The 13,541-nt window shown below is 58.5% G+C and overlaps 1 protein-coding gene across 13 annotated transcripts in view; it reads right to left on the reverse strand.

Moving 5' to 3' along the window:
• Positions 1–805: 805 nt before the first annotated feature.
• The window catches only part of PPFIA4 (PTPRF interacting protein alpha 4), a 46,357-nt gene continuing 33,621 nt past the window's right edge, over positions 806–13,541 (reverse strand). For 4 of the 13 annotated variants that reach the window (XM_070501578.1, XM_070501577.1, XM_044762967.2 and 1 more), the window contains 6 exons: positions 13,257–13,432; positions 9,662–9,759; positions 8,846–9,021; positions 6,682–6,750; positions 3,362–3,515; positions 807–3,012 (listed from right to left, as the gene is read on the reverse strand). In XM_070501578.1, the coding sequence (XP_070357679.1) occupies positions 2,963–3,012; positions 3,362–3,515; positions 6,682–6,750; positions 8,846–9,021; positions 9,662–9,759; positions 13,257–13,432 (723 nt within the window). In that variant the 3' untranslated portion in view covers positions 807–2,962. Of the gene's footprint in view, positions 3,013–3,134; positions 3,236–3,361; positions 3,516–3,618; positions 6,437–6,681; positions 6,751–8,845; positions 9,022–9,661; positions 9,760–13,256; positions 13,433–13,541 lie in introns of those variants that run through there. The other 9 variants (XR_011499420.1, XR_011499422.1, XR_011499421.1 and 6 more) reach the window with 5 other exon arrangements.

A 13,541-nucleotide genomic window follows, 5' to 3' on the forward strand; every position in this document is an offset into this window, starting at 1 on the left:
CTTAGAAGTGCATCTGGCACACGGTAGTTCCAGTGACTTTAGCTTTATTTAATAATAATTCTCACAAAAACCCTCTAAGGTCAGCTCGTGTATCCATTTGAGTGTGTCGTCTAGGGATATAGAGATCAACGAGAGTGACCTCAAGGAGCCTCCTCATAGCCCCGTGTGGAAAACAGAGCAAGGCACGATGACCACACAGCACCGTGTCACCACACGCAGAGCGCCACGGGAGCAAAGGGCCGTGGTTTTCTAATTCTGCTGGGAAGGGCGGCTGGCAGCTCCCAGGCGAGCGTGACGTGGGTCTTGAAGGTTTGCAGCTGCAAAGGCAAGGACAGAAGCGCCTGTCTGCCTTCTGTGATGGGGCTGGGTGCACACAAGGCCTCCAAGCTAGGCAGACTGGAGACTGGCGGGCAGAGGGCACTGGAGCAAGGCCCCAACGGCTTCTCACGCCACCCCGAGGAGCTGGACTCGACCTAGAGGTGGGGGAGCTGCCGGAAGTGTGAACAGGGGTGACGTGATGGGGCATTTGGAGGGGAACTCCAGGGGCAGCAGGAAGGCTGCAGGGAAAGTAGAGCATGGCCAGGAGCAGGACGCAGAGGAGACAAGTCCAGCCCAGGCCCCAGGCTCCTCCGCCTCCCCCACCCTCCACTCTCTTGGCACAAGCAACCCAAACAGTAACCTTCCAGTCCTGGTTATGTAAGGAACAAGGTTACTGGCGACAAGTTTTTAACTCTGATGTTTACTTCCCAGAGCACAGTGCTTCAGGTGTGGAAGAAGCTGGACATGTCAGGTGAGCTCAGAGTTAAGAAAAGACCAGAGCCGTTTGTATGCTGTCTTAAAACCAGGTTGTTTATTGGTACACCCACACCCACACCCACCTGCACATCCATTTCTGATGCGCTGAGCCAGTACAGGACTGAGAAGGGGCCTGACAAGGTACAGGAAGCTGATGACGGGGGCTTGGCTCACTGGTGACTCTCCAAGTAAAAAATACACTGACTGTGAGGTCAGAGCTACACCAAACAGCCTTCCATCCCGACGTGCACAGGTTTCTCTTCTCCATCACATCCCAAGATGTCCTGAACGAACCCAGGTCCCTGCCTTAGGACATGACCAACCGTGACAAGGTGAAGTTGCAGAGGAGAGGCGGGGCTGACTCTCCCACCGAGCTAGCCCATGGAGTCCCTTGAAGGAGTTAGATGGCCTGTGGTCCCCAACTCCACCAATCTTAAGAATCTGGGGTTGCTCCAGACTCTTAACATCCATACCCAGGGACAGGGCTCTTTCTCCGTCCAGCTCACCTGCTGCTAAAGAACCGCTGCGGCCCCACTTGCAGCAGCCTGACTGGGGGGCAGAGACCAACGAGGGAGAGCAAGGGCAGGTGGCTGCCTCGCCCACACCCAGGGGTGCCTACTCAGCACCCCCACCACTGGACCTCTCCTCTACTGCAAACGAGCAGAAGGCTCCGAGCCCCAGCCCTGCCCAGGCCCCAGCGCTCCTCTGGACAGGAGGCTCTGACCCATCCTCCCACCTGCTAGCCTCACCCCCACTCAGAACCCCAGTCTACTTGGTTGCAAACCAGCTGCTCAGCTGCCTGAAGGATGGCACGGCACTGGCCCCCCTCCAAGAAACGTGCTCCAGACCCTGCTCCTCTCCTCTCACTTGGACAGAGCCCTGGGTTCCATCAACGCACCCCGAACTGGGGTCCCAAACATGCCTAGGCACCTCAGCAGGGGGAGGAAGGGGGTGAGGAAGAGGGGTTCTTGGGAATGCCCCTCCTGCCAAACAGGACCTGCGTCCCTCAGCCCAGGCTGCGACCACACTGCTGGGGAAGCAGCTGAAGCGGGAAGCCACGGGGCCTGGGGTTTCTGGAGGAGGAAGTCTCCGCACACCGGGGGAGCCTGGACATGGGGTGGGTGACAGGACGAGCAGGAGTGACAGCTGTCACCAACACTGGGTTTTCTGGAGCTGGACATGATTCACACACAGGGAGCTTTATTTTCTTCCAGGAGATGAGGGAAAGGAAGCCTCAGACTGCCTTCTTCCCAAACCTGAATCTAAGGTCAACGCACACTCCATCCAGCCATCAAGTATATTCTTATGGGGCTGGGGCCACTAAAGAAGTGGAGCAGAAGGGGATAGCAGGGGAAGGGGTGGCAGGAACACAGTCAGCAGTGCCCCCAAGCCAAGATCCTCACAATCCCCCGGCCCCAGCCTGGCAGCAGCTCCACCCCACGGCTGGGGCAGGAGGCATTCCCACTGCCCTTTGGACTTAAGGCCACCACAGACCACTGACGCCCCCTCCAGCCGGCCTGTCTGCACTTCTCACTCGGCAGGACAGCTGAGAGCTTCCCACCGCACACTTGGCCCAAAGCTCAGATTCTTCCCAAACTCATGTTTGGATTCAGCTTAAGCCGGGGCCTGGAATCTCTGCCCCAGCCGCAGCGCTCTGAGGGAGCAGGGGCCTTCTGCAGCCCACCCAGCCCCCAAGGTGGGCCTGGAAGCAAGCCTGTAGGTGTGGAGATGAGCTGTGGAGGAACAACACTGGGACACCAAAACCAGGCGTCAGACCATCTGGCACAGCCCGTAGGTGGACAGGGACCAGAAGGCCGAACAGCCCAAGCCAGGCGGAGTCTGCAGTGCCTTTCTCGGAAGGGCCGTCATCCCCAGCCCGTGGGCCAGTGTCGGGTGGAGGACCAGCTACGTCCGGAGGAGGGAGAGTGCGTCACAGCCCCCTTGGGCTGCTGTCCTCTTCCTCCCGCAGAATCCCAAGCAGGGACCACCTGGGTGCCTGCACACCACCAGGAGACCCAGACATCCATGACGGACAGACAGAGGACACACGAGGGACTCTGAGCGGGGGATGTGGGGGGCGACTATATTCTGAGATCCAGGGCAAGCGGAAAGTCAGACGAGCTGGGAGCCGCAGGAGGAAGGGCCGGAGCAGGAGGCGGCCGGCCCGCTAGTCTCGGAAGGCGGAGAGCATGTGTCCGTAGAGATAGTGGGAGCGAGCTGAGGGGGAGAGAGGCGAGATGCGCGGCGCTGAGCGGCGGGCGGGCGGACTGCGCTGCGGGGAACGCGGCTGCCTGCCCTGCCCTGGCGAGGCCGGCGGCGGGAGGCGGCCGGCCACTTACCCCGAGCCACGGGCACACCCCGCCAGACCCGGGGCGGGAGGGTCAGCAGGAGTAGGTCCGAACCGTGGAGGTCTCCAGTCTCGGCGCCCCCGCCGTCCCGGCTGGGAGGGTCGGCGGCCGCGGGAGAACACAGAGCCGGTTAGTGGCCGCCGCGCCGCCGGAGCCCTGGGGCTGCCGTGCGCCCGGCCGCCTCGCCGCGCCCCCCGCCCGCCCCGCGGCCCACTCACCTGCGGGCAGCCCCTTCCTGGGCGGCGCCGGCGGGGGCTGCGGCCCGAGCGCGGACACGCGGAAGCCCGCGGGGACCGTCTCGCCGCCCGGAGGGTCCCGCGGCCGGAAGCGCTTCCTCCAGGAGGGCGCGCGGCGGAACACCTTGTCCTCGCCCTGCAGTGGGGACACGCACAGGCCAGGGGCGGGTTGGAATGGCCCCCTCACTGCCGGGGCGGCGCAGTCCTGGCCCTCCCCCTTTCCTGGCCTCAGTTTCCACCTGTAAAACGGAATCGGCTCTAGTGGATTGACTCCCAGGGGCTTTCCCAGTCTGAGATTCCCTCTCAGTGGGCGGGTCCCCTGGTGGGGTCTGTCATCATTCTGCTGGGGAACTCTTTTCCCGGCCCCAACATCTCAGCCTGGGCTGTTAACCTTCCCAGGATTCCTCTTCTCAGCCTCCTCCCATGCCAGTGGTCACCAGCCAGCTCCCATCCACCCGTCATCTGCGGCCTCAGTGTGGCTGCAGCCCCGCCTGCTGGAAGAGCCTGGGTCAGGAGACCAGGCTTTCAGTTATGGATCTGCCATCTTACTGGCTATGTGATCCCGGGCAGGTGATGTGACCTCTCTGAGCTTCAGTTTCCTTATCTGTAAAGAGGAGTAACATCTGCCCTGCCCACTTCACAGGCTGCCTGTTCCCAACGGGATCAGGTGAGAACACCTGTGACAGTGAAGGGTCAGGCAGATAGCCAATCAGAGGCAGGCTCCTCCAAAGGATGCAGTGGGCAGCCCCCTGCCAGCAAAGTCTCCAAAGAACCGTCTCTGCCAAAGGGCACCAAAGCCCTCACTCTACAGACGCCCCTCTGCACAGGCCTCCCCACTCCTCTTCCAGCCCACATCCACCCCACAGACGCCACACCTCATCTCCCTCCCCGTGTTCTGGGAACTGGAGCAGGCCCAGGGCAGCCAGCAGGAACCAGGACACACCACCAGTGCCTGCCCACTCCCAGGGCCTGCCGCCTGGGCCCTGAGCAGGCCAAACGCCCCCATCACTTCTGGGCATGACGCACCTCTGTCCTAGCAGCGATTTCACATGTCCTTATGAGATTATTTCATTAATCTCTCTCTCCATCTCCCTACCCCAGTCTCTCTCTTTTTCAAATTCTATGATCCAGAGGACAGAGACCATGACCTTTTTTGCTCCAACCAATGTATCGCAGGCCCTGAGCAGCCCCAGGAACCCAGCGCTCAGTAAACCTTGTTCAGTGAAGAGCTGGCAGCTGGCTCCCTCCTTGAGTCGATCAGCAACTTTCCTCATCACTGCTGTCTTCCCGTGATCCTGCCCTCGGCCAAGCCCAGCATCCTACCCTTTCTCTCTCTCTCTTTCTCTGTCTCCATTTCCACCTCAGGCAAATCTGAAGGGCTTGTTTCTCTATTCCTCGCCTGTTCCCAACAGTCAGATGTTCTTCCTGCTCCCCACCTCCTCACTTCCCTGGAGTCCGGCTCTCCATGTGGGGGAACTGGATGCAGCCCTCCAGGGCCTTGAAACTTGAGAGGGGAAACCAAGAACCAGATGTGGCAGAGGGAGGAGTTGCAAGAGACAGTTCAAAGTTGCTGATGATGGCTAGACGGCTGCACAGGAGGCAGTCTCCTTGGATCTCCGACTGCCCCTCTACTACCAAATTTCACTTTATTGCCAAGATCTGGCCTGCTACTTTAAGCTTCCTGCAAGAACCAGTCCTCTCCAGCACCACACCTAGAAGCATCCATGACATTACGACTCAATAACTCCACCCAACGTCTGAGGCCTGGGAGGCCAGCCAGTCCCACGTGCTTCTGGGAGGCCACAGGATTCAGGGGAAAGTGCACAGGAACCAGACACATGTGGGCTCCAGGCCCACTCTGCCACACGTCAGCCCGCGACAGCAGGGAAGTTACCCCTCTGCACCTGACTCATCTGTCCGGTGGGATCGCAACCTGTGTCACACGGCGACAGTCAGCACAAGGGACAGGGCTGCCAGCACTGCAGCACCGCGCCTGGCCCAGTGACTGCCCAGCATTGGCACTCAAGGAATATTTGGTAAGGACTGAAGGAATGAACAGCTTACCAAATGAGAAAGCACCACACAAAGATGTATGGGCTTGTCTCTCCTAGCTGCACAAAGAAAGCTATGGTCCTAGGTGTGGGAGTACGTGGAGGGTCCACACTGCAGGGCACTGGGGAATTAGGATCTCTGAGTGGGGACAGCTGGCGGGATCTGGCAGCTTATCTCTTTGACTGGAAGACACACTCCACATCTCAAGGTACCTCTGTAAAGAAAATACCCTCAACAAATTCCATGTGTCCCAGAGTGTGTCCTGTCTACCAAGGCTGGGCACTCACCCACAGAGGTGGATTTAGCCCTGTTCAACCAACTAAGAAGGGACTAACTGACACGTAGGTAATACTACCAGTCTCCCCTGAGGAGGCCCAGACATCTCAACAGAGGCATTGGTGAGGGCAGGGGTGTGGAGAAAGGGAAGTTGCACAGAAAATGGGGATGAGAAATAGATCGAACTGAAGATGGCAAGGGGGGGGGGGGGAAGGAGGGGAGGCGTGGCAGGGCCTGAGGAGGGCTGTCCTCAGGAAGCAGGTGCACTCTCACACCTCTAAGGTGAGCACGTGGCTCAGGAGGTCGGGCCTTCCCGGACACAGCGCAGCGTGAACTCGAGGGCAAGGCCGGATGAAACCCAGCGGAAGGGACTGTTTCTTCAGTGACCAGGGGGCTGAGGGAGGAAACCTCAGCTAGGTGTGAAGGCAGACACAGGAGAGGAACTAGAGAGGAGGCTGGAGGGTGAGGGCCTGAGCCGTGTGGGGCCGCGTCCAGCTGCACTGAGGGCCAGGGGAGCAAATGCGATTCAGCAACAATGCATGATGCCCATGTGCAAACAGCCACGTTACTACAAGACGGAACCGATGGGCAGGCAGGAGACGGCTGTGCTGACAGCCCTGAAGTGGGGTCCGAGAGGTGAAGACAAGATCTGACCCCAGAGGCGGCTTTCGGGGGAACCTCCCTCCAATCCTGCGTGGTTGGTAGGTTCAGAGACAGAGCTGGAAGGTGCTGCGGGAGAACACGCGGGAGCCGTCAGCTTCTGTCCAGGAAGGAGCGCCATGAGACCTCCCCGGGCCTGCTGCCAGGCTGGCCTGCCTTCCCAGTGCCCCGACATCATCCCCATCCGCCATGGCTCTTCTCCCTTAGGCCACCCCACCAATCACTAGCCCAAGGAAAGCAGAACTCATGAACTTTCCATCCAACGAACAATGACTGCGGCCCTGGAGGCCCCTGACTCACGGACAGGTACTCACGTCGTCCAGCTTCCGGTCTGTGCCCAAGGCCAGCAGGTTGTTGAACTCTCTCTCCATCACCTGGCGTGCCTGGAGTCCACGGGGTGAGAGAGAGAGAGCGGCAGGGCTGTAGCAATGACCCCCGTGCCATCTCTCCCATCTCCCAGGGGTCCGAGGGCAGAGATGGGGTGTCAACGCATGGGACTCATTAGCCTGATGCTGCTCCTTCAAGCAAACCTCAGTGTCCTCTTAGACAGGAAACTGTAAACCTCAGGATTCTTTCATACGGAAAAAATTAGAAAACTGCAATTTTTTAAAAAGTAGGATCACAGAACAAGTGAAGGGACAGGCTTCACCTACTGGGGGAAAAAACTCACATTTTGTGTCTCAGGGAAAATCATGCCTTACAGCTTTCCTGGAGGGTGAGTCAGCACGGAGACCGTGGGGAATGGACACTTAACTTTCTCAGATTAAAGAAACACATTTCGTAAGGCTCCACATCAGAAATGTAACTGAGGACGACTGCTCGGTCGCGGGCATCGGAGGCCCTGGGCTGAGGGGCACAGAGGCTTTCTCTAGGCCTCCCAGGAGTTTAAACTCAGTGGGTTTGGGAATGCCAGAAACAAAGTGTTCTCAAAACTGCCACCAGGTGATTGTAACCATCTTTGGCGAAGGATTCCATCCTGGGTCAGCCCCCACATCCTCTGAGACCTCAGCTCAGTGAATGGCCCAGGAAACAGCCCAGCGAGCACAGAGTGCCCGGCAGTCCCGGATGTGCTGCTCTCCACAGAGCTGGAGGCACTGAGGGGAAACAGAAGACAGAAATGAGCCCACCACTGGGTGGAAAATAATCACCAAGCTCCGTAAGCATGGTCTGCACCGGTACTGGGGACGGACTGTGGTTATAAATCACTGGAAAGGAGCAGCATAGTAAACTGTCACGTATGCACATGACGCTGCTCCACTGGGCAGGGCGACACTCAGTTATAAACTTCAGGAACATCTCACAAAGTCATGTGAGAGGGCAAGAAAGCAGCTGAGGAGGCGGGAAATGGGCAAGTGGAGAAAACCTGCATCTCAGGGAAATCTAGCTCTGCTTAGAGGTCAAGGGGCTCTGTGCTCTCGGATGTGACTGGCTGGAGGTCCCTCCAGAGAGCCTATGGGACACACTGGCCTTCTGTGCTGCCATCACCCACAAAAGCCAACATGTCCCCCAGAATTATGAGGCAACACAGCCCCACCCTCACATAAGCCAAAATACATCTGCTCCCGGGACAGCTTGCGCAGCGCTGGTGGCTGAATTTCAAGAGACCTGACAGCTGCAGAGTCCAGACAACGGCGGCTAACGTGATCAGGGCAGGAGGCGAGTCTATATGAGGAAAGGCTAAAAGAATTAAGACCTCTCTGTCTGCAGAGACCAAGGCTTGGACCCAAGGCAACACAGAGTTTAGAGAGTCACGAAAGGTGAGGCTGGTCACATACGAACACCCTCACCAAGTGCAGAGGATGGGGAGAGGCGTCCCCTCCCCAGGGGAGCCTGACGGCATCTTTGAGACAAATAAGATCAGGAGGGACGTCACACGACAGGGTCCACTGCCTACAGGAAGGCAGGAAGGCCGGACGTGACCGCTCGGGAGGACCTGGATGCCCCTGGCTGGCATCCGTAACAGTGAGGAAATGTCACATCAGGAGACGTTTGATCTTCTGAGCTCACACAGCGGACAAAGCCCTGGCACAACAGGCTCTGGGCTGCGCTGCTGGGTGTATTTAGCTTTCTTAAGCCTGGGGGCCCAGGAGTAGGTCCCTAGGGTGGGACACAGGAGATAAATAAGGGCTCTCTGCTCCCTTCGGGTCCCAGGGCTAGTTTTCCTCTAAGAAAAGTCAGGTCAGAAAAGTGACTGAGGAAAAAGCAGGCATAGAGTCCCGGCTGCAGAGATGGGGCTGGGAGGAGGCGGGGTGCCCATGGCAGCACTGCACCCGGGCCAGGCGCACTCTCTACATGCGGTACGCCTGTTCCCCAGGCATGGTTATGCACATCCCCATGTGGAGTGCTGAGAACGTCGTGATTCGGCTGGGACAGGCCTCAGAAAAGCCCCCAAAAAAGATCCGTCAGCCCGTGCTGTGCGAGAGCCAGAGCAGGAGAGTTGGGGAGGGGAGACGGAGACAGACCGAGGGCAGGGCCCACCTGGGTGTTCTGCGTGGGGATCTGGAGGAGCAGGGCCAGCGTGTTATGGTCGAAGTTCTCGTCCAGGGCCAGCAGGGCACCATGCACGCCGCTCTCGTGCAGGCTTCCTGCGTACTCCCGAAGCCCAATAGACTGGACCCAGTGGACCACCTGGTCGTTGGTCCAGACCAGCACATCTGGAGGGCGGGGAAGAAAGGGGCAGAAAGAGACAGAGATTGGGCCAAGGCCCCTGCAGGGCCAGAAGGAAGCTCCCCAGACCCAGAGCTCCAGTCCACCCTGCTCTCAGGCTCCCAAGGTCCTGCGTCCTCTGTCCGTCCTACCTGGCTCCTGGGCTCCTGCAGAACCACCCCCTCCGCCTCCATCCCCACGGCCTGCAGGACTCAGGGTGGGGCCAACAGGCTCCTGCCAGCCCCTGCCCTCACTCTGGAAGTGCCCTTCTTGTTCTTTCCACCTGCTAGTCTCAGACTTGCCTCACCTTCCCATCCAACCCCACCCAGATCACCAAGTTCCGCCAGCACTTCCTCCCAGTCTGTAGCGCTGTCCGGGACCCATGGTATCGGCCCAGCTGGGGGCCAGTGTCTGGTATGGGGTGGGGGTTACAGCTGACGGGGCAGGGCTCTCAGGGATGGACTATGTCTCCCTCACTGGACCCAGAGCCCCCACTCCCAAGGCTGGCCTGTACCTTCCCTCGCAGACATGGAGCCCCCCGAGGCACAGAAGGCCTTCAGCCCTCTCTCAGCCCATGGAAGGTGCCAGCAAGGCCACCCTGCCCCTCGCTCCATGCCCGTCAGAGGCCCACCGAGCTGGCCAGCTCACCCTTGATCTCATGCTGGCTCTCCTCCCGCCTCTTCTCCAGCTCCTTCCGGTCATAATTCAGCCTCTTCAGACACATGATGCCATACTGAAGACTGGTTCTGTAGGCACACAGCCCCGAGCCAGGGCCTCAGCAGGGCGCATTCCCACCACGTCTGCCCCACATCTGGCACAGCGAGGGCGTGTCCAGACCTACGGCCTCCAGCACAAAGGCCACCCCCGCCAGCACACACTCCTCCTTCTCCCAGGATACTTCCCTCTCTCTGCTGACCCCATGTCCTCCTCAGCCAAGGTGTGGGCCTGACTGGTGGAAGGAAAGCCCTCTGAATGAAGCAACATGCCCCCCACTCTCCAGGCACTGGAATCACACAGACCCTACAGAAATCCCCTGGTAACCCCATTTCACTCAGAGTCCTTGCAACGGCCTACAAGATGCTACGTGATCTGCACCTCACACCAACACCTCCACTGTTCCACAAGCATGGTAGGCACACCTGCCTATGTGCCTCAGGGCCGTTGCACTGGCTGCTCCCGCCATCTGAACACTCCTCCTCTGGTCTGCTGCATGGCTCACCCTCTTGTCTCCTCTAAGTCTTGGCTCAGGTGTCATCTTCTCAACTTAGCAGTCACCTGATTTACAACTAACATCATCACCACCCCCTGGCCCACACTCACAATGCCCCATACTCTGGTCTAATTTTCTCATCTATGAACATGCTATATAGTTACTGTTCCGTGTCTGTCTCTCCCAGTTAGAAGTTAGGTCCCAGGAGGGCAGGCAACTTCGTTTTGCCCACTATGGATCTCAAACCCCTAGAACAGTGCCTGGTACAGAGTAAGCACCATCAGTGCTTAATGAAGGAAACAACGTAATTCACGGAAAGTGTAAAAGTACTTAAACAGCACCAGGTGCATAGTAGGCACTCAATATGTAACAACGAAGCCAGGGTAAGGACCACAGAATCTGCAAGTCAGAAGGGACCCCACAGACGATCACTCCAAGCTGCCATCTGATGCAGGAGTCACCTGGGCAGCATCCTCCCAAGAGGTGCGAATGCCTGTGCCTGTCACCTCGCGACAGCAGAGGCAGCCGGTTCCACCTGGGTGCAGTCACTGCAGTGTCCTTCCCTAACCTGAACATGACCCAGTTGTTCAGCCCCTAGGTTTGTCATCTGTCAGATGGAGGGACAGAATGGAGGTCCCTCCAAACTCCAACTGCTGCTGCCTCTATCACTGAGGCCACTGCGTTGTGAGAGAAATGATGCCGACCGCGCCCTCCCTCTCTCCCCTCAGGTCCACCCAGGCAGCCCTTCTGCCTAGAACACCACCCGCAGCTCAGAGACACCAATTCACCAACTCTCTTCTGGCTCAAGGCACCCATTCACTGCTCGAGCTGCGGGTCCAAGCCCTGGCCACTGGAGCGCACACCTCCTCACTGGAGACCCCTTCCACCTAGTTTCGATCTCACTAGAACTTTCAGTCTAGTTCCTACGACTTTCAAAGCTGTTGCATAGCATAGCAAAAGCATAAAGGCCTGCAAGTCAGGTCGGCCTGGGTCTGAGTGCCAGCCCTACACTTCCCAGCTGGTGGACTCCGTAAGCGAGAGAAGGGCCCCAGCTCTGCAGCAGGGCTGCTAGGGGCATTAAAGGCAACAGTACAGAGGGCAGGGCCCAGCCCTGAACAGCGTGGCCCTCGGCGACGGCCCCGCTGTGGAGGACACTGCTGAGCACTGTGTGCACTGGCCTCCCGTCAAAGTGGATCCTCAGGATGCCTGTGCAGTGGAGCACAGTGCTCCAATGCAGAGCGCTCTGAGCGGGGTGTCAAGAAAGAAGGATGCTGGCCCCATGCTGGAGCCACCCAACCGAGGGACCTGATCACACTCAGTTTCTATTGGACTCAGTTTCCCCATCTGTAAAAGGAGAGTTTTTAAATATCCCTTTTTGTCATAAAAGGTTATGATTCAAAAGAATGTTTAGAGCCGTAACAACACGCTTATGAAACATCAAATGGAATAAACGCAGGTATATACATAGTTGAGGGCAGGAATGTGGAAATGCTTTAGAGACTAATGTACTCAAGATTTAGAGCTGAATCTGGAACCACGTGCGCAGACGAGTCCCGTGGGGCCTGGGCAGGGGGCCTGAGGAGGCCTTCCATGCACCACGTGGGGCCACGCTGGCTGATCCCCAAGCAGACCTGGCACAGCCAGGCTCCCTGGGCAGGGCCGGCCCTTTCTCCCCACCCCCATCAATCACTGGGGAGGACCGTGCAGCTGGGCCTGGCCGCCTCCAGAGAGGCAAGGTTCCCTTCAGCCCAGGGGAGGGAGCGGTGGTGCTGAACACCCACAGCTCCAGCATCGGAGGCTCTGCCGTGGCGTGGCAGGAGAGCAAGACTCAAGTCACACTTGCCCTCTGCCATGGCCCGAGGGACCCTCGGCTGCTGAGCCTTCCTCTGCCTCCATGTCCTCCCCCTTGAGATGGGGAGGCCACTAGATCCCTTCTGGATTTAACTTTTTACGGTTGATGAGCCAGAGAGACCGAGGGACATCCACAGAGCCCCGAGTTGTCCTCACAAAGCCACACACCTCGGCCCCAACATTAGTGCGTATGCTCTCCTCATCCTGGGTGGGCCCAGCACATGAGACGGTGCCGCTCTCCCACAGGGCTGCTGTAACATTAAAGGTGAGAGACACAGGCCTGGCTCAAACACGACCTGCATGGCCAGCAGCCAGATGTCATCAAAGACTGCCTCAGACCAGACACCCTGGACCCATGGCAACCCCTCGTGCTCTCCCACCCAAACGCCCACCGGGGTCAGGCAGGTCCTGCAAGGGGCACAGCCGCTGGTGGGGTGGGAGAGCCCGGAGAGGCCGCCCACCCACCCGGCGCAAGGGATGCTGCCATCTCGCTCCAGCTGCTGTCTCCACACCAACATGTGTCGACAAGGCTTCCAATTTTTCAAAAGAAACCAGACATCCGGAATTCTGTGTAAAATTTCCTAGTGCTTAAATACTGGCAGCTAAATCCCATAATTTTTAAAATACTATGTAGGCTGAACAAAACATATCTGTGGGCCAAATTCTGCCCACGGGCACCAGCTGGGGACCTGCACTGTAGATACTTCTGAAGGAAGGCCTTCCCAGCACGGAGGAGGAGAGGCCTGGGTGACATCATGCACAAAGGTCGTGGGTTCAGAGCTGAGAGACTCAGAGCTGGGCTGTTGCAGGCAAGGGCCCAGAAAACCTGTCCTCTCCCCTTGGAAGGAATGAGACACCTACGCTGGACGCTGGGTTCAGTCTGAGTCATCCCAGGTAAGCAGAGAGAATTCAGCAACTATAAGAACAAGTGATGAACTTCAGATGTAGGAGGGAACCTCCAAGAAAGTGAAGCTAAAGAGAAAGGCCTTTGTGTCCTAACGGCTGGAGGTGAGACGCCCAAACTCTCAAACTGCAGGAGGAGATGAGGACTCGGCTCTCACAAGAGGAAGGTGTGTCACCACCCAGAACAGGCCACAGAGAGAGAGGGAGGCATCGCTATTCCTGGGCACACACCCCGAGCTGGGGAGACCATCGGGAGCACCGGGGCTGCAGCCTTCTCACCGGTGGAAGCTGTCCACCATCTTCAGGTGGACGCGCAGGTCCTTCTTGGTGAGGTGGTCCAGCATGCGCGCGTCCACCAGGCACTCCATGAAGTAGCTGCGGTACTGCGGGAGCCCCAGGCTGGGCAGCCACTCGTTCCCGATCCACTCGTGGTTCATGTCGCCATAGGCCAGCGTCTGGGGGACAGGGTGGGGAGGCTATGGGCGGGAGGCAGTGCCAGCGGGTTGCAGCTGGCGTTTCTGGGGGAGAAACATCACTCCATTCTCCACGGCAGTTCAATAAAAC

Source organism: Equus asinus, chromosome 30 (genome assembly GCF_041296235.1).
Source record: "Equus asinus isolate D_3611 breed Donkey chromosome 30, EquAss-T2T_v2, whole genome shotgun sequence".
Classification (NCBI taxonomy): domain Eukaryota; kingdom Metazoa; phylum Chordata; class Mammalia; order Perissodactyla; family Equidae; genus Equus; species Equus asinus.